General features: G+C 38.0%; 1 protein-coding gene across 2 annotated transcripts; it reads left to right on the top strand.

The window, feature by feature from the left end:
- Nucleotides 1-2,840: 2,840 nt before the first annotated feature.
- Nucleotides 2,841-14,650, top strand: LOC106962947 (DEP domain-containing protein 1B). 2 transcript variants are annotated; one of them, XM_015057621.1, is made up of 11 exons: nt 2,841-3,003; nt 4,955-5,220; nt 5,485-5,629; nt 5,937-6,064; nt 6,176-6,306; nt 6,402-6,449; nt 6,630-6,770; nt 6,855-7,021; nt 8,188-8,364; nt 10,818-11,000; nt 11,650-12,209. In XM_015057621.1, exons 1-11 carry the CDS (start codon nt 2,956-2,958, stop codon nt 11,830-11,832), a joined length of 1,617 nt encoding a protein of 538 aa, XP_014913107.1. In that variant the 5' UTR covers nt 2,841-2,955; the 3' UTR covers nt 11,833-12,209. The 2 variants fall into 2 exon arrangements, with proteins under 2 accessions (XP_014913107.1, XP_014913108.1); XM_015057622.1 differs by lacking the exon at nt 11,650-12,209 and adding an exon at nt 12,238-14,650 and having other exon boundaries at nt 2,843-3,003.
- Nucleotides 14,651-19,613: the final 4,963 nt, after the last annotated feature.

Genomic DNA, 19,613 nt, shown 5'->3' with positions numbered 1-19,613 from the left:
TTAAAGGGACCATATGCCCCATGACTCCCTTCCTCAGCTCCTTCAGACTAGTCAGCAGCAGTTAGCAAAAGCCTTGAACTACGCATCTGCTGAGCTTATTGTAGAAGCTACTTCTCAGTTCAAGGCTGGTAGAAACAGTGTGATGTTCTGATGACTTCCTGAAGGAGGAGTTTCAGAAAGACATAAGTCCAATTTGGAGAAATTAAATTACAAAGTCAAACATCTTTTAAGTGATATTTGTTATATAGAGCATCTTTGTAACAGTGGGTAGGATTGTTACCTGACTGTGCGATGAAATAATTCTATGTGGATGGAAAACACAAAATGTTGCTCCTTTAAGGTAGAGAAACTCTAACTCAAAAACCCAAATGTACAGACCTGTGTTGCAATCATTTCACTCTGATGCCCTCAAATAAAACCCAGGGCAGTCAATATCCATTAGAAGCCATCTGTCTAGTAAAAAGAGTCCATATGTGTGTAATCTCAAGCTTTTAACATGTTTTTTTTTTAGTGAAGCTGTATCAGATTTCCCAGGCGTGCTAGTGCTAATGTTGAGGTTGTGTTTGATAAACTTTATACACCGGGATGAAAAACCTCACATAAGAAGCATTTTGTTAGGATGTGTCATTGGACTTGCTCAGGAAATCCAATTACTTCTTCTGACCTTTACATAAACATATGAGGCAGCCAGCCACAGCCGATGCCACAGATTGCTGTCTCAGCATCCTGACTTGTTAGTAAGTCTATCAATGTCTTAACTTTGCCTCTGCCAATTGTATCCTTTGACCATTCAGAGCAACATGGGAGCTGCCATGTCAAGCAATAGCAATGTTAGAAGGTATAATTGTCAGATGACACGGTTAGAATGTACAACATGCTGCTGCCAGTGCAGTCAGGCTGTTATGTTGGATCACTCTAAAAGATTGATCCTATTTAATGAGGACAACAAGCAGGCTGTGATGTTCCCCTTCTAATGCTACAAAGATCTAGAGCAGGGGTGTCAAACTCATTTTCGTTCTGGGCCAAATCAAGATCATGAATGCTCTTAAAGGGCCGGTAGAACCAGAATGTATCGATAAAAGCTATTCACAAACTGATAAAATTAGATTATATTATTGAACATCTTTTCAGTCCCTCTAGGATTTTGTGCTTCTTCTTGTGATTTTTTTTTGTGCAAAGTGTTTGTGATACTAATTTGGAAATATTTGCGCTTATTTACGACGGTTAGTACAATTTTTTATTACTCGCTGTATAGATCATGGAGTATAATCTGACATCAGCTAAAGCGGAGGCAGCTGTTTAGTACAAGTAAGAAAGTTTTTGACAATTTTTGAGGAGAAATCTGCAATAAACTCCCAGTTAGTGGCACAATGTGTTGATTTTGCGTGAATTTCCACGTTAATTCTCAGGAAACTTGAGGGACTGATTGATATAATTTGGCAGCAAGCAGGTAAAATCATTTAATGTGAGTCTTTTTGGAACTTAGCATTAAAAGTTTTTATTTTTTACCGAATGACACTTCATGACAACTTTATGAAGAATCCGAAGAATCCCTCATCTTTATAACAGGTGTTGTGTCATGTTTATGACAGTGTCATGTCAGCCTTATGCACACCCCTGTCTAATTATTATGTATCAGCTTTTTGATTTAATTGCTTTATGACATCATAGGAACTGACATCACCTTACGGCACATCTAACACTGTAGCATACACGATTTTGTTCACCACATAAGCCAGGATGCCAAATATTTTTTTGGACATGTTGAAATGTTTGATAACTGTGATAAACTGATAACTTCTCTACAAGTCTTAGCTCATGTTTGAGGACAGAGTTAAACAACATCTGAGATCAAACATTTCAGAGTGTTGATGTAGCGGTCCAGTTCAGTCATTCACCATATTGCTGATGATATAACCTGGATGTGAAAGATTGTTTATTATTGCACAGAGTAAAGAAACCAATCTACTTATGCTGTAGTTAGTATGCTATTAAAGAACCTGTAGAGAACACATCTCTCCAGCTGTCCAAAGGGTTTCTCATTTAAAACAGTTTCAAGGGATGGCACATCTTTCGAGAAGCTTTGAACCACTTTAGATTATTTGCCACAGGGGTCCACTTCTGATTTGAAGGTCACCTCTGCAGACACATACAGTTTTCCCCTCCTGACGATACCTGCAATCATTGTTATTTTGAAGCATTGCTTTGACTATGCTTAATGTGTGCACAGTGTGAGCACTTGAAACCAAAGTCAAATTCCTTGTTTGTGCATGTAATTTTTGCCAGAAAAGTTCATTTGAATGAAAAGGCTATACCAGCAGCTTGCCGTCATTGCATAACTATAGGATAATTTAAAATGTCTAGGTACAATTTGTGCTTTGATTGTGGTCAGTTCACTCATAAACATATGAGTGCATATATAATGCATTCATAAATATTTATAAGTACTTTTTAATTGACAGAAACTGAGGCATTAACAGCAATGGTCCTGGGTGTATTTTAGTGTTTTCAAGTTCTAACCAATCAGAAATCATCTGCAGTAATCTGTAATAAATTGACTTTTAAATTTATGTATTGCTGTTCTACCCACTCAAAGGGATTCCACGTGCACAGCTGCGCTCACAAACGCGCACACATTCAGAACTTCGTTAAATTCAGACAATTTTACATGTTAAAGCCTAAAACTGAGTGAGAAGCCTGTTTTTAAAAATCATTTCTCGTGTTAATCCAGTAGTCTGTCTCGTAAATCATCGCCCCTTCGAGCGTTACTGTGCAGGTCACGTGACTAGTTCGCCGTCCAGTCACGTTGCCTAATCCGAGTGACGCACCAGATTCAAAGTTGGCAGCAACGCCTCCGTCTATGTTGCCCTGGCTCACTATTTTTTTTTATTGCCGTTTTGGGATCATTTTTAATACTTTATAGCTTCATGTTTTCGCTCGTGTGGCTATAAGGGCATGGAAGGCCAAGTTATCGGAGCCGGGCCATACCGGGCCACGAAGCTGGTGAGTTTCTTGCTCGTTTGGGTAACGTGAGTGAAGTGGAAAAGTGTATGTTTTCCTTGTGATTGTCAATGGTGTATAATGCTCGTTTAATTAGCATCTCTTTATAATATGGCCACTCTACAAGCCTGACTTCTAACTAAACGACTAGATTACATTAAAATTCAATTTACTGACACTAAAACAATCAATATCGCTTCTGAAAGAGAACCATGAAACACAATGTACTCATCCTGTGACTTGGAACTTTGCTCCATTTGCACTTGAGTAACTGCTGATAACAAACAGTGTTTTTTGTCAAAAGGTTACATAAAGCTATTAACATCACAATAAATTTGGGTGTCAATTATTCATTTGTCGTTTGGGTTTTTCCCAAGATGGACTAAATAATACAACATACAAGAATTTGATCTGGATAGATGTATGGCCACTTTTTCAGAAATGGTAGGTCATTGTGCAAGCATGCAGTCCAGGCAGAGTGGTGTATCTCAAACAAAAAAATATATATAGAGAGATTCTTACTTTCATTCTGAGATGGTTTTATTGAAAGGTTTGCTGTATGGCCATAGTATTAATATACAGCATCTTAAAATTTACCAAAATATCTTTGTGTAACCTTTCCTAGTGTAACATTTCTGCTACATTAAAGTAAAAGTATCACTGGAAATATTAATGCAACAGAGCATGAATTCATATTTATGCTGCTTGTATAACCTCAGTGGATTAGAGGTTTTAAATTAGCTTTATTCAGACAGATTTGACAATATAAAAAAAAAATCACAGGAATTCACTTTAAATACAGAGTAAATAGCTGGTTCACGTTTTAAAAACATCTTAAATTGTATGTTCTTACTCACTCAACCCTGGAAAACAACCTTATTAAAACCATGTATGCCCCATGCTGGTTTTATCAACATCTGACTAGAGCTGAGCATGAGGATTGATTTTAATTGTAATTATACTGTGTCGTTCTATATTAAAGACTGAGGAACACACCAAGATAAAAATATATTGTAATTCAATTTGCCCATCCCATGCAATGGAAAATCTTCCCACGCAGCAGATGCTTGTAGTAGGGAAACACTCAAGTAATAATATTAGCTGTGCAGGTCTATTGAAAAGTCCTTGGCGTTGGCGCTGCGGCCCCAGTAAACACCATAGAAAGACAGTGAAGCAGAATCTGGAAAAAATTATTGTGTTCTTTTGCTATTATTTCAAAGGGACTATTTATTTCAATCGCTATAGAATCTGTTCTGAGATTCTCTATCTTTTTAAAAAGGAGAGCTCTCATTGAGTTTTCCCTTCTGTACAGCAGATACTTATTTTTATTGCTATTTTTCCAGCGATTCTGGTCATTTTCCCCAATCGTCTCAAGGCCAGTGTTAAGAATTTTTTTTATTTATTTTTTATTTTTTGTATAACTATATACCATTTAGCACTTGTTGAGCCTTATTGACGCTTATGCAACCTCGTCTGTCTGCTCCGAATCTGATTGACTTTATTCTTTTCTCCCATCCATTCAATTAACTCTATCAGGAGCTGACCGACTACAACACTCAAATATGCAAATGTTGTGATTATATAGCTGATCTTCATGTCCTGTAAAGGACTTATTTGAATAGCTAGAGAGGTTTAAAATGGCTGTATTCATTTGAAGTTGACAGAATATTTCTGACTATCTTGTAATGTATGTCTGAGGTGCCGTCTATAATGATTGAAACTATAGCAACCGTCAGCTACTTTTCCAATGCAAAATGATTAATATTTGCTGATTGAACATTCAAAGCCTTCCTGAAACTACCGAATCTCATTTCTTGTTATGAAAGAATTTCTTGTGGCAAAGTATTTGATGTTAGAGCATCTACTGAGTGTTTATTAGATGTCAAACATCTTAGCAGATTTCCTTTAAACGTTTCTTTTTGTTTTTAACACCTTCTGTGTTTCCCTAATGCAGTGGAATGAAACCATTAAGCTTTTTCGTGGAGGTATGCCGTTACGGAGGCACTGGGCGAACTTTCGCTGCTACGACTGCACTTTCACCGGTTCAGAGGCAGTGGATTACCTTCATGAGCTGCTCCGAAGCAACTACAACTTTGGGCCCGAGGTAACACGTTACCAGACTCTGCAGCTGCTCAGGAAGTTCTTTAAAGCCCACGTGATTGAAGACGTCAAAGGACGCCACGGGACAGAGGACTTTGAAGACAACAGCCATCTGTACAGGTAACGAAGGCATGGGATTTTAAAAATGCAGGTAATTTCACTTGGTAGACAAAAGATTTGTACTTACTCAATAATGTTGTATGTGCAGGTGCATCTCAATAATACATTTGTGATTTGATGTCAATCTTATTTTAATTAGATACAAATATTGTTTTGCTCTTCCCCGTGTCTTGTCTCCGAAATCAAACTTCACAGCGTTGTTTTTTTTTTTGTTTGTTTTTTTAGTTTCGTCCCGTCTTAGGTGCTGTCATCTTTCTCTTTCAGGTTCCCCACAATGTCTCCGCTCAAGTCTCTTCCAACAAGACCGTCATGGAGAGACGGCAGCGACCTGCCCAGGCTCATCCGCTGGGATGACTACGAGGAACTGCCTCAGAAAGAAAATGTTGCACCTCAGAAATCTGCAGAACTGGTGAGAAAAGGCCACGGACGTTTCGCTCCTTTCTGTGGCTTCATCCAGATATATGGAGATTTATCGACTTTTTATTTCCTGTACATACAGAAAAAAAACCCAATAAATAATTATTCTCATTTCGGTTATTTTGTCACCCCTAGATATGGATTGAGACACTTTTATTTTAATGGATTGCCGTCAAAGAATACATTCATTACTGTTCTCTCTGTCATGTAAATATTTAGTCATCGTATTGTTTCACTGGATTGCTGTCTCGCTTGGCGTTAATCTTCTTTTCCCTATTTTACGGATCCATTTCAACAAGACTTCAGACTTATGGAATAAAAGACACAGCGTTGCCATTGGAGATGTGCATGAATGCAAGCTCATACGTAGGAGGGAAGTGACTTCCAAACAAGTGGACCACATCTGGAAATCGATGACTATCACACAGTGTGTTTTCATTTCACATGACTTGCATCATTCCTGTTTTTTTGTTTGTTTGTTTTTTTTTAGTTATTTGTCTCGTTTTTTCATACTAACTTTAGAGTGTTGTTCCTTTAGTTTGCAGAGAGTTCTGGGCCTGAAGTCGTTGGATGGAATTTTAAACCCAGCACATGTGAATGGGAAAGACATTGTTGTCAATATCTTCAATGTTAATAAAACAGGCATAGTTGTACTGGAAAACAAAGCTGGTATGATGCTGGACGATTCCTTTTTCATTTGATTAAAAATGTACTGTTTTATTTATTGTTATGGTTATTAAAGAACCATATTTTTGCATTTCCAGAGGACATGCCGTATTGGGTGGTCTCAGCAATGAAATGCCTTGCAAACTGTAAGTATCTTTTGGTGCAAAGGTGATACTTGTAATGCAACAATTCATGACAACATTCGAAAAGTACTCCTTCATATCCATGACAGGTGTTATGCCAGGTTTATGACAGTGTCATGTCAGTCTTATGCTCAGCCTTTCAAATAAAGTGTTGCTAACCTTTCTTTGACTTTTTCCGCCCAGGGCCTGAAGGCAACGACGCCAAACAGCCGCTGTACCCAGGGTTCGAGAGAGATGTTCTGAGGACCGTAGCAGATTATTATCAGAAACTAAAAGAGCCTTTGCTGACCTTCCATCTTTACGAGGTCTTTGTCAACATCCTCAGTGAGTTATTCACATTGACTTTCCATACCTTATGCAGTCTTTGCCCCCTCAGAGAGCAGAACTCGTCTCTCTCCGTGTTTGCAGGCCTGCTACAGGAGCAGGATAAAGCCATCGAGGCCCTTCAAGTCAGCTGCCTGCTGCTGCCACCGCCAAACCGCAGACGGCTCCAGCTTTTACTGCGCCTCATGGCTCGCGTCTGCCACAATCCCCGCCTGCCTCCTCTTAACGACACTATTGCTACCCGCACGCTGGTACGACTTCCCTCAGTTTAATCTCTGTGTTCAGCCGTACAGGCTTTCTGTTTTACTGAGCTCGTGGCATGTTCTACATAAGAGCACTCTGACAATTGCAGAACATGTGTGGTGATATTTATGAAAAGCTTGCAGCAATAAGTAGAGTTTGCCTTCTGTCGCAACTGACGAGGTTGTTATAATTTTAGTAATTTGTTTGATCTGTTCCTTTTTTCACTGTTGACTGATAATGCAGCATACATCTACAGTCAGGGTTAACAACAACTGGGAGCATAAGTTTGAATTTCTGGTCTCTAATTCTCATGGGGTCAAAACAAGGCTGGACGTGGCTGAAAAACTTGTCACGGTATATGCATTTCATATCAGTCAATTGATAATTATTAATAATATGATTTGGATTATTTTTTTTTGTTTGAAATACTGCCAAACTGGTTTCGTTACATATTTTGTTTTATCCACAGTTTTCACTCCATGCTGTTTTTTTTTACTTTTAAGCAGTTATGAGGCGCAGCGGCAAAACCTGGAACTGCTGCTGCGCAAGTTACGCAAGAGGTTGTTGCTAGGTAACCAAAGAGCGAGTTAGTTGTTGCCACCACCGACCTTTCTCAGAGAGATTGAGCAACTAAAGCCGTTCCTCTGCCTACAAGTCCCATAATGCTGTATGTTTCTGAATTGCAGTCCAGTGAATATTCCATATATTGAAATTTCTATCAGATGTTTTATCTATTGATATTAATCACATGTCTATTTTGATATAAATTGTTATTGATATATTGTCTAAACCTAGGTCAAAATTATACATACAAGCTTGATTACATACACAACCCCACTAATATCAGGTCAAGTTTTGCTTAGCAAGTTGCAGAGAAAACACTTACCTATTTCAGCCATCAACATGCTCCAGGCAGTATTCTATCCTGCTGATATAATATCAGGACTTATACAGTTACATCATGTATTAAAAATCCAATCTTGCTGTTAATTAGGAAACTTGTTCATCTTGGGGATAGACTGTAAGCATCACCTGAAACACTGCACACATACAAAATATCTTTAGTATTAGCTGCACAAGATTGGTCATTTATTTCGTTGGTCCTTATGCTACGGTAATTGTGTTGATAATGAAGTCGGTGCCCATTTCCTGTTCCTCTGTGATCCGTGTGCAGATGGTGCAGATGTTCTCTCACTGCGTCCTGGGCTCCCCCGATGACATGGACTTGGACGAGTTGCTCGCTACCAAACTGGTGACCTTCATGATGGAGCACCACGGCGCGATCTCCCAAGTGAATGCCAAGCTGCGTTGCCAGGTTGAGGAGCATCTGTCACACTTGAAAAGAGCTCAGGTCAGTCATGTTTAAACAGAACGCAAACACGAAACAGAAGTTATGAGCCAACTTCAACTCACTAGGTTCTGCTTTTGTTTTTCTTCCTTTAAATATCTGTGACTGAGCTGACTTAGGTTTTACTTCCAATTAATTCTATTACAATTTACATACCAGAATACACAAACTTAGTCCAAAACATGTTGGTGTTTAGATTAGATTCATTCAGTTATTGAGTTACGAATCAGAGCTAAGAAGGAAAACAATGTCTTGGCTCTGACAAAGTCGAGCAGAAATTAAAAGGAAAAATGAATTTCACCACAGAATTACCTTATTTTACTAACAACACATGATTCTGTGTCATAATGTGTCTCATCAACACCAAATCACACAGATAATTGATATTTCAAATAACATGACCGCCTCATTACAGCAGCACAACCTGGCAGCATTATCCAGCAAGAATCTGAGATTGTGTCCTACAGGTGTAAAGTGGTATAAAATTGATTAAATTCATAGTAGTTCTGCTGATGCAATCTAATAAAACATTCAACCGTGATGTCGCATATTATTACAGAAAAAGAGGCCCTACTGTTTTCCTCAAAATGTACTCCAAATAATTCAAAGCCATCTGTTATTTTTTTTAAATTTTTCTGATCCGTTTAGAAACATCTGTGCTGTATGTTCATTTTTCAAAATGTTTAGTAATGAGAATCAGGGTTGGAGCAGGTAGTGGTAAAGTTACATCTATGAGGAAGTTGTTGTAATTATGAAGCAACTCTTAAATATATGTGGCATGAAAAACTGCATGATGCTTGAAGGGTTTTTGCTTTGTGCAGTATGTAAACACAGAACACCATACTTTAATGTATGCTCCCTAACAGCTTCATTGTCAGAAAGTGTGGTAGAGTTTTGTTCAATTCCTCTGCACATTAATATTATTCCAAGAGCACAAGGGATCAAGAAGGCAGAGCACTGACAATTTGTATTCAGTCATGGTTGACTATTATCTGTTAATGGTAAAAGTCAACCATGCGGGCTTTGAAACCGCACTCTGGATGGAGTGTTGTGTATGAGATTCTTTTTTTTTTTTTTTGCTGGTAGTTATTTACACAAGTGTAGATAACTCTTCGCTTGATTCAGTAGGTAAAACTAAACGTTAAGGCCCTGAAGGCAGCTTGTAGAGCTAATTAAACGAGACAGGGAGCCTCTGAACACCATCCTGCTGTTTGTCAGGGAGCTCAAGAACATTTTAAACCTAATTGCACACGGGAGCATCAGTAATTATTTATGGTCCAGTAGCTGCTACGCAGTGCAGAGGTCTTCAGAGGATGGCTCGTCTTCAGGTTTATTACAGACTCATAATAGGGTCAGTATATTGAGTGAGAACAAAAATGAACTCATGGCTATGTTTTTGCTGCAGTGTTAATACTGTTGATGGATGGTTATTAATAGCATTTTTCTAATCTAACGCTGATTATTGTGATAAATCAAATTTTATGAGGTATTCCTGCGGCGTGTGGCTGGAGTGATCTGATTTGCTTGGAAGGATCTCGGAACATCTCTATCTCAAATCTTGGATTTGAACATCGGAGACGTCTTTACGTTTTGTTAATTTTCTCTGTTGAAGGTAGTCTGCAAATTATCATCACTGCTTCTTCCTCGTCGGCCATATTTGTTTGCTCTGAACTTACGTTTGATCCCGAGGGTTTGCCAGATTTCCAGTTTGACATCTGAATGTTCATGAGTGAAATCTGTTTGTGAATGGTGAGTTGTGTTGTCTTTGCTGTGGACAACACACACTACTGGGCCAACCCTGTTTTATCAACGATATTTGGTAGTTGTGTGTGTGGGGTCTGTCACGTATTTAAAATCAGCCAACATTTCTAACATACTGTCATATGAACTAGACATTAGTTATCATCGGGTATAAATGACATTTTAAGCAAAAAAAAAAAACATTACCAGTAGTGGTATACTTTTTCAGAATTTCCCTTGGTATCATACTGACTCTCTCACCAGAACGCTGTGTTTTCTGTTTTACATTACAGTTGTTTTTAAACGTGAGATAACCAGCAACCCTGAGCATCCTCTTCCTGAGACTGTCTGCAGTCAGAGGCATCTCTAGAATCAATGTAACAAAGACTGCTACAGCGGTTCTTTATGCCAACAGCAACTCAGAAAAATTACATGAGTTGCATCCATCATTTAATTTCCCTTTAGGATTCATAAAATATTACTGAATTGAATGCGTCTTGAGAATTAAATCCTCTGTCTTGGTGACATGCCATGTAAAATATGAATGTGCACTTTTTAAAAAAAAACAAAAGCTTAACCAATAGATGAGATGTAGACCCTCGTTATATTTCGGCTGTCCTGTCGAGCATAACCACACCCTCAGCTATACTTCTGACCTTCCAATTCAAAACTACCAGAGAATTTCATGGGACATTTTCTTTTCCTTCTTCCGTCAGATCAAATATGCAGGCTCGGATACAGATTTCAGTGCATCGCCGGCTTTCTGCAAACAGATCAAGAGAGTAGACTGTGAGGAGCAGAAAGTTATAGGAACACAGATCCCCCTGCAGCAGCTGCTGGAAGGTCTGATCGCAGACCAAGAGCTCCCTGCAAAAGACAAGAGGAAAAGACTCAAACAGGTACGAACATACATAGGAAAAAAAATTATCACAAACAATAAGCTGGAAGGATCCATAACTCCTCCATGTGCATTTCATGGAAACCACTGCATTGTCTTTCTTCTGCAGAAAATCCGACCCTAATTAACTTTATGCTATACCAAAGACACTTTAGAGATCCAGCCTTGAGAGGTGGACACTATCCAGCGATAATAATGAGAAACTGTGGTGCAATAAGAGAAACTGCAATAAGAAAGTGTGCACATTATTTGGATTGTTGTTGGATGACCTTAACCATCATAACACCAGATGGGAGTATAATAAATCATCTGTATGCATTTTCATAGCCGTGTTTCCTCTAGGGCCTTGGCCATGGGCGTTGGAGAGACGTAATTATTTTTTCTTTCATTACTCCCCCCTACTTTCTTTTAATAACAGCAATTAGTCTGTACAGCAGTTGATTGGTGTAATCTATGTAATGACCATTAAAACAAACAAATGCAACAGCTGGTGAAGAAATACTTGAAAATGTCTTGAATACGTTTACATATTTGACAGAATATTCCTAAGGGGGAAAAATGTAAAATGTTCTCTCTTTCATGAACTGTGTTTATCTCTCACACGTCTATCTTCATCCGCTGTGTGTCTCTCTCTCCCTCTATCATGTAAGTCTTTTCTTACCGAGTTCAGGAGGGGGAGGGCATTTCCCCTCACACATCCAACCAGATCAACACCTTTCCTTCTGGTGATGACTGGATTTTTCAGTTCCAGAAAATTTAGAGTAATGGAACCTGTTGGCAAACAGCAGTTGGTTCTGTTCACGCCTGGTGCTAACATTTGTCCTGGGCGATAAGGGTGATAAATGGAGAGTGGTGGCTGCAGGGGTGACTACATCGAGACAGATTAAGAAAACATTTAGATCAACTTTCCAAGGCGGGTCACACTGTCCTCTGTGGATGCATTCTTCCAAATGTGAGTCAAATTTGTCCTGAACCTTGATAAAAGACACCACATATACTTTATTAGTCTCTAAGCCAGAGTTAGTTTCCGATGGGAAGTAGTGTTTCTGTTCTTTTCCAGGCAAAATGTATTCTCTGAAAAGGAAAGCCCTGTCTTTGAATTTCTGTTTCAGTCTGACGTGTTAAGTCATTAACAACTACGACTAACAACCAAAATTCTGCCGAGACTCTAGAGGTGTGATTTACAAGGGTTCTTTGACATTCTACTTGATAACAAATTACATTTCTTCCCCTTTCAGTTCCAGAAGTCTTACCCAGAGGTGTACCAAAAACGATTTCCCACTGAGGAAAGTAAAGCTGCTGTCATTCCTGAGAAAGCCCCACGGCTCAAACCTCACCTCGTGCTTTTCAACCTCAAGAAACCATTCCAGCCTTTTCAGAGAAGCTGGAGTTTCAGGGCATGAGCTGCCACTACTGATGCTCCTTTGTGCTCCAACCTCCAAAACTCATCTCAACCTCATTTAATCACAAGGCACTACAATTGTAGCTATAACTGTGGGTGGACTGGCCACAGTTTTGCTACATTTTATTAACAGCTGTAGTTTTATTTTAACGATCAAGTCAGTTTCTATGGTATTGTTAGGCATAAAGGCAAATTTAGTTCATTTTCATAATCACAAGGGATTTTTGCCTTTCCACATAATCTGTTTTGGCAGATGAACACTTGCTCTTATCATGTGAGAGGGTGAACAGATCTTTTTCTAAGGGCACGTGTCATATTTTGTACAACTTCTATGTTTAGGTTAAAGCTCTGAATGGCTGTTAAAATTTTCATCATCCAACTCGAGACAAAATATGTATGGGGCAACGTTGTGTTCAAAATGTTAAACTCGGGCATTGATGCATATAACAAAGGACTTCTCAGATAAAAGTATTGATGGCGAACTCTTAAGCTTTGATATAAATTCATAAAGTAAGGAATGATATAACTATTTTTCAAGTTAAGAGAACAAAGTCAAATGTGTTACATTAAAGCCATGGCTTGGAGACCTAGTAGACAAGCAACCTATCCAAGCATTTAAAAGTAGAAATGCAAATCTTCTATTGTCTAGCAATCCTGAATTTTAGGGACCTGATTCGATTCAGAAACAATATTAAATTCAGAAACCAATTTTTCTTTTCAAACGATCGACAGATTCTGTTTAACTTATCTGACTGACGAGAGGAAACGCAGTGTAAACAAATAGAACATTTGAAACAATTTTCATTCCCATCCTATCTAACCTGGCTTTTTTTTTTTTTTGTTTGTTTTTTTTTTTCTTTTTTTTTTCAAAATTAAAAAGTATTTACGAAATATTCAGAATACATACGGTGGGTGAGGCCGCCTTCTGTGGTGGCAGAGCAGATGCGTAATGTGATATGCAGTAAGTTTTTGCTTCATTTATTTAGATGCCACCAGCTTTACTTGGACAGGCTCTTGCATTAGTGAATTGTGCAGTGGAAGTGAATGGAAGCAGCAGAAAGTGCCCCTTTTCTCCACATAATCAGTTCCTGCTGTATTTGTCAGCATGTAACTGAAGTAAAGTGATGCTGATGTCGAAACGTTATTTCAAGGTCATCATCAATCATATGACTTAAACTCATTAAGCCTGTCTGATATTAGTTTCTTTTACATAAAATGTTTAGCTCTTAAAGGAGACTTCACGCTATTGCTACATGTGGTAAGGTTGATATGATTTGTTCATTTGATAAACAAATCATATCATAAAAAGACATTAAAAAAGAACAATGGAATAATGATACTTGCCCTTTGAGAAAGGTTTTTTTTTTTTCTCCAAAACTAGAAATTATGATATAATTGATGTAATAACACTGGAGTTATTAGTCATCTTAAAATAAATAACTATTTTGAATTTATGTACTTTTTTATGTTCTAGATAAAAAAAAATAACTTACTGAGACAAAAGTTTTAAAAGTATTGACAAGTTTTGTGTGTAGATTATACCACTTCATTCAGTATTGATTATGTGAGATGATTTTCTGTTACATATCAGATATTTTTTATGCATTTGTAACTAAGTGGATTAAGTTAGGGGCAGAAATGTCCATGTCATGTTTTGCTGTAATGATGATGATGCTGAATTTAGGCAGCTTAATTGTGTACTAATTTTTAATAATGTACCTGCTATAAATGAACATATCAAATGGTTCTGTAGAATTGCTGACTCAGAACAGAACCATGAGTGGATTAAAAGTTGACCGGTACTTTGACAACCACTATAATTATAGACAGACTTAGACTGTCCAGATGTATTACTTTCATATCATCATTATTAATTTTTTTCTGATGTTTTTTTTATTTTGTTTGTTTTTTGTATAACTGCATTGTAGAGACCTCATCTCAGGTTTTTACGTGATTCTTTTTGTTTTGTATATATGTTTTGCTTCCTTACATGGTACTTATTTCATTTACTTTTTTTTTTCTCCTCATGACCTTAAACGTAGCTACCAATTTAATCTAATATCTGCTTGTCCTGCTATGTCAGTGAATTTTCCCTTCACATAATTTGAGACTTGAAATGTTGGATTTTCATAATCTTTAATGCTGGAATAGCTGTTACACTTGAATTGCTGCTTAGTGTGATAAGAAAACACTGGAGGAAAGTCAATTTAATTTCTAATTTTCCTAATAAAAAGTTGTCACTGCTGTGTTTATTTTGAATATTATTGTTTACAACACAAACTATACCCCAGGATATCATCTGAACTGCTTCTGTTCTGATGAGCTGAGTTAATGTGTTGATGCGCAGGATAAATTTGTTACAATTGAGTGATGATAGATTCTTAATGATATGGTGATACAGCTGATAAAAAAAGAAGTACATCAATGTAAGCTTTCATTTATTTTCTCTTTTACATACAATCAATCATGCAGGGATTATCAGAAAAAACAGTGTTGTGAATTTGTTTTTTGTTTCAATGGAGAAATTAAGATATTCTACTTGAATTGGCTCTCCAGTGAACCCAGGCTGCTGCAAAATTCGTTTTGAACATAACGGGAAAACTCTGATACTATCGCTGTGACTTTAGGGCACGGTTCATGACACCCCTCTATCTGCTCCATTGCTACAGAATTCATGGATATATAAATATTGCAAATGATTCGGCAGTATGTAATCTCATGCTACCAGAGGTGGGCAGAGTAGCCAGGAACTCTACAAATGTAAGAGCATGTTTAATTCAAAATAATACTACTTGGATAAGAGTACAAAGTCGTCACCAAAATACAAGTTCAAAAGCATTTTGTGAAGATGGGGGGTTTGTTCTGTCAGACCGTCAGTTCCCGAAACCACACACACAAAAAAAAAACCTTGTAAAAGTGAACAGGGGACTCCATGTCTTAAGACTGCAAGAGGCAATGGTTTAAAACAGTGTATTCACACAAAAAATAGACAATTATGTACAAATTCTTTTGTTGTTGTTAATGATATAAAATCTGTACAAATAAACATCTAATGATAACAAATGTGAAACCTAAAGTTCCAAATCTCAGTTTTTCTTTACATAAAGTTTTCAGAAACAAATAAATACATTGGAATAAATATGTTTTGACAGTGCAAACCACTACCAGGGATGTGAGAAACTTACACCGCCTCCTAACAGCCCCACACCTATGGAATAAGTTTCGAACTTTATCCCTCTAGACTGTCAGAGGATTGATTTTTCATTCCTAGTTGGCTAGGAGAAACGGTACAACTTATTTTTTGTGACTATTCTCGTGTTTAGATCAAATATCTGGAAATATTTTATCTTCCTTGTAGCGTGTTAGACCAGTGAATCAACAGCTTAATGGTTCACAGTCAGATTTTTCGTTTTTGTTTAACATCAAATAGTGGAAATAATATCTGTCTGATTCAAACTAAATACTTAGAAACAGAGTTAATGGCGACTGACTACTAATTAGATCCAAGTCTTGATATTGTTGACGTCCCTCCTGTCTGTCTATATGAAAAAAATAATCATCCTTCCTAATTTACATGCATTATCATGAACTCATTTGAAAGTGATTTGTGAGAAATGTGCTTCAGTTTTAATTAGAAAGCAGTCAGATCCTCTGAAGGAGAGCTCGCTCACTGATGAACCCCTCTGGTTGTGTCCATTGTTGTCTCTGCTTCTTACGCCACCATCATGTTTGTGTCCAAAACTTTTACATTGACCTGTCTGATAATCTGGAAGAAACAGAGGTCATCCTGGGGAGACCCTTAGATTACTGGTCAAACTCGACAATTTTCTTTTTTTTTTTGACAAATAACATATAAGACTAGAGTTTCAGATCTCGTTGCTCCACACGTGACTCTGCTTCTGCACATGTTTTGCAAACCTAATGAACAAAGGGACCTTGAATTACCTTTGCTTTTAGGTGAATGATGATGGCTGGTTGCAGTTATAGACGTAATATTGGAGACTAACGACTCTGGAAGTCATCGTCTTATAAAGAGATGCAATGACTAATGAATATTGCTACCTGGTCTGTTGTCTTCATTACTCCTCAGGCTTTATCTGTGGATTAATATTCGGCCCTACTTGTGCAGAGATAGTAACGTAAGTGACCGTGGCGATGGGGAATTAGCTGATTTCTCAGCAGTGGAGTGAAGGAGTGGGAATTAACTCCATCATCAGGGACCTCTTTAGCCGTTGTAGCCATGACTGCAACGCCTGACCCGAATACAAAGTAGGCCATTTGCCTCCAGATATCAACACCGGCCTCAGATCCGGCCCAGAATTGCGTTCAGATCCACTCAGCACGTTTGTCCCTTAAACGGCACCGAAAGGCAATCTTCTGGCAAACTGACCCGAACGTACTTGAAAACAGCCTCGGATGCTGAGAACAAATGAGGCGTTTTGGATGCCACTTGTTTCACAAGTCCTTTTTAAGTTAATTCTCTTTTCTTGGATTTGTTTTTTTTTGTTTGTTTTTGTTATTGTTATTAACAATTACTTGATAATTATCATTGAAAAAAGAAAAAAAAATTATCCCAGTGTGTTCAACAATGCTCAAGCACGTTTTTATTTCCCCTCTTTTAGCACACAGTTGCCTCTTGATTCGCAACAGGAAATTAATTTTTGATTGTGTGAGGAGAGAAAAATACATTTAAATGGTTTCTTTCTGCTCTGCACTCGGATGTGTTATGAAGCTATCAAGGCTAGGTGTACCCAGGACACATTTTTAGGTAGCGTGTGTCTCTGTGACTGAAACCATGCTCTCCAGTTGGGAAAGACCACGCTGTTACCCTAATGCCTTTCTGGGAACAGATGTGTTGCGACGGTAATTGGGTTTTCACTCTGCGAGAGTTGTGCCTAGCCCGCGTCTCGCTAGATCATGTCGACCTTGAAGCCACACAACACGGGGAAGTGGAGGAAAAAAAAAACAAAGAAAAAGTACGTATAAGTTGTCCCATTGTCAAGTGTGGAAATATTTTTAATGGCTGAGACTAATGTGATGGATTAGGATTTATGGATTTACTACTGCTGCTAGCTGCAATAGGTGCATTTCACAACATCGCTTACTATTAAATAAAAGTGTTGGTGGGAGCGCTACATAGATTTTTTGAGCTTTATGACATGTTATGAAGTTATTCCCTCATCGAAAACAAACCTGGAGTGTTGCTTTGATTCTTTCATGCATGTTTGAGGAATCCTTGAATTGCCTGTGGAGGCCATTTGGTGATGCCTAAATGCCTGATCTTGCAAAGCGTCTCTTTCCACTCAGCTCCTCCAGACTAGCGGCAGCAGCAATTGGCAGACACCTGGTGAAACTGCAAGACTTATATGAACTTCCTCTCCATCTAATGCTCCTATGAATGGTTGCCAATGTTAAAATAAAGGAGCACTGTTGTGATGACGTGCAGAAGACGAAATGTCGGTGAGAGCAGGAGCTTCTTAAAGAGACAGGGGCCAATTTCAGGGCATCAAAATACGATGTCAAAGTTACATTTGATGCAGCATTTTTACAACAACTAAAGGCCGCATAGTTACTTAATTGTGCTATAAAAGCATGGAAAACACACAATACCACCACTTTCAATGATTATTCATGTTACTGTGCTTTGAGTGTTTTTTCTTTTCTAACAAATAATTTCCCTACATGATGCTCAGCTGAAAGAATATGAGAAATATGTTTATGCCCTGAATAACTTTAACTTTAACTTTATTAATCTTATTATTTTGGATTAATACGATTAATAACAATCCAATTTGGGTAATTTGGTTAATCCAGCCCTGAATTCAATGTGGACCTAGTTGATTTAGAGCAGTGCTGTCCAAAAGAGAGGACTTTGGGTTGAATTTGTGAGATCTGCAATTCAACCGCAATTTAAGACTGGTGCAAATTTGGGCTGCCAGAACAGATCGTCGATGCACTTTATTGAAGGAATTTTGAATGCCTGCAAAACTTTTTGGATGGCGTGCGTCCTCTTACGTTCTACATCAAACTAATGCGGCCTTTAAGAAAAAGCACGTTGCGATTGTAATGTGATCTGTGCCGGCTTCGCTGCTTCGGGAACCTGGGCGATTTTGCTAACTGATGGATCCATGAATTCTGTTTTCCTTTGGGAAAAACCTAAAGAAGGATGTCCGGCCATCACTGTGTGACCTTCAGCTAAAGGGCACTTGGATTATACAGGAGAGACATCCAGCACAGGAGCAAGTCCACCGTGCTGCTTTAACGGCCGGCTATAATAAATGAAGGTTTTATAATGGCCCAGACAGAGTCTGGACAGAATTGATTGAGATGCTGGAACACGACTGTAAACCGGCTGTTAATGTTTGTGAACCCTCCAAATTGGTTGAATTAAAACAATCCTCCAAAGAAGAATATGAGCCAATGCAAATATAAAAGCCTGATTGCCAATTATTATAGCAGCTGTTGCTGCCAAGTGTGGGACAACCGATTATATATTTTTTTCACATAAGACCAAGTCAGTATAGATAGCGTTTTGTAAAATCAACAATTACAATCATAATTTAAACAAAAAAAAGGTTATCTTTGTCTGATGTTAAGACTCGCCTGATGAAATCTAACAAAAACATCAGAGGAAATACAGAGGCTTGCAAAAGTATTCACACGCCTTGAATATTTTGTCACATGACAACCATAAACATTTCATTGGAATTTAATGTGACAAACCAACAAACAGTGGCGTACATTTGGGAAGCAGAGAGAAAATCATACATGATTCAGGACCATTTTAAATAAAAAACTTTAAAAGTGTTCTGTGCAAAAGCATTCACGTGCCGCGTGCTCTCTCGGTCTCAACTCCTCCCGTGCCCCTCGTCATTACGAGAGCAGAAACATGGAGTTTACGTGATTTGGAATGATGCAGCTAATCATGAGTGTACTAATCAGAGTGGTGCAACGGGGAACCCGATTTAGAATATCTACTCAATAGGAATACAGAGAAGAAAAAAACAACTCCCATGTAAAAAAATAAAAACAGAATATAGTAACTTTAAAAAACACGTCCAAGGTTAAACTGACAACATAAAAAGAGTAAGTTGAATATATAAACTATAGGAAATTATTTAATTCTGTGCATGAATATCCCCTGATGATTCAAGTTGATCTTTAGAGCTCCACATCCTTACCAAAGTTTTTTGTGTTAGGCAGAGTTTTCCT

Source organism: Poecilia latipinna, unplaced genomic scaffold (genome assembly GCF_001443285.1).
Source record: "Poecilia latipinna isolate Pla-1442-1.1 unplaced genomic scaffold, P_latipinna-1.0 Scaffold1476, whole genome shotgun sequence".
Classification (NCBI taxonomy): domain Eukaryota; kingdom Metazoa; phylum Chordata; class Actinopteri; order Cyprinodontiformes; family Poeciliidae; genus Poecilia; species Poecilia latipinna.
This window is presented reverse-complemented; position numbering and strand designations above follow the sequence as displayed.

Excerpts from the sequence above, each read along its gene's own strand:
- LOC106962947 (XM_015057621.1), top strand. The coding sequence starts at position 2,956 with ATGGAAGGCCAAGTTATCGGAGCCGGGCCATACCGGGCCACGAAGCTG. Across the intron at positions 6,307-6,401 it reads TGTACTGGAAAACAAAGCTG|AGGACATGCCGTATTGGGTG; the intron begins GTATGATGCTGG and ends TTGCATTTCCAG. Across the intron at positions 6,771-6,854 it reads GGTCTTTGTCAACATCCTCA|GCCTGCTACAGGAGCAGGAT; the intron begins GTGAGTTATTCA and ends CCGTGTTTGCAG.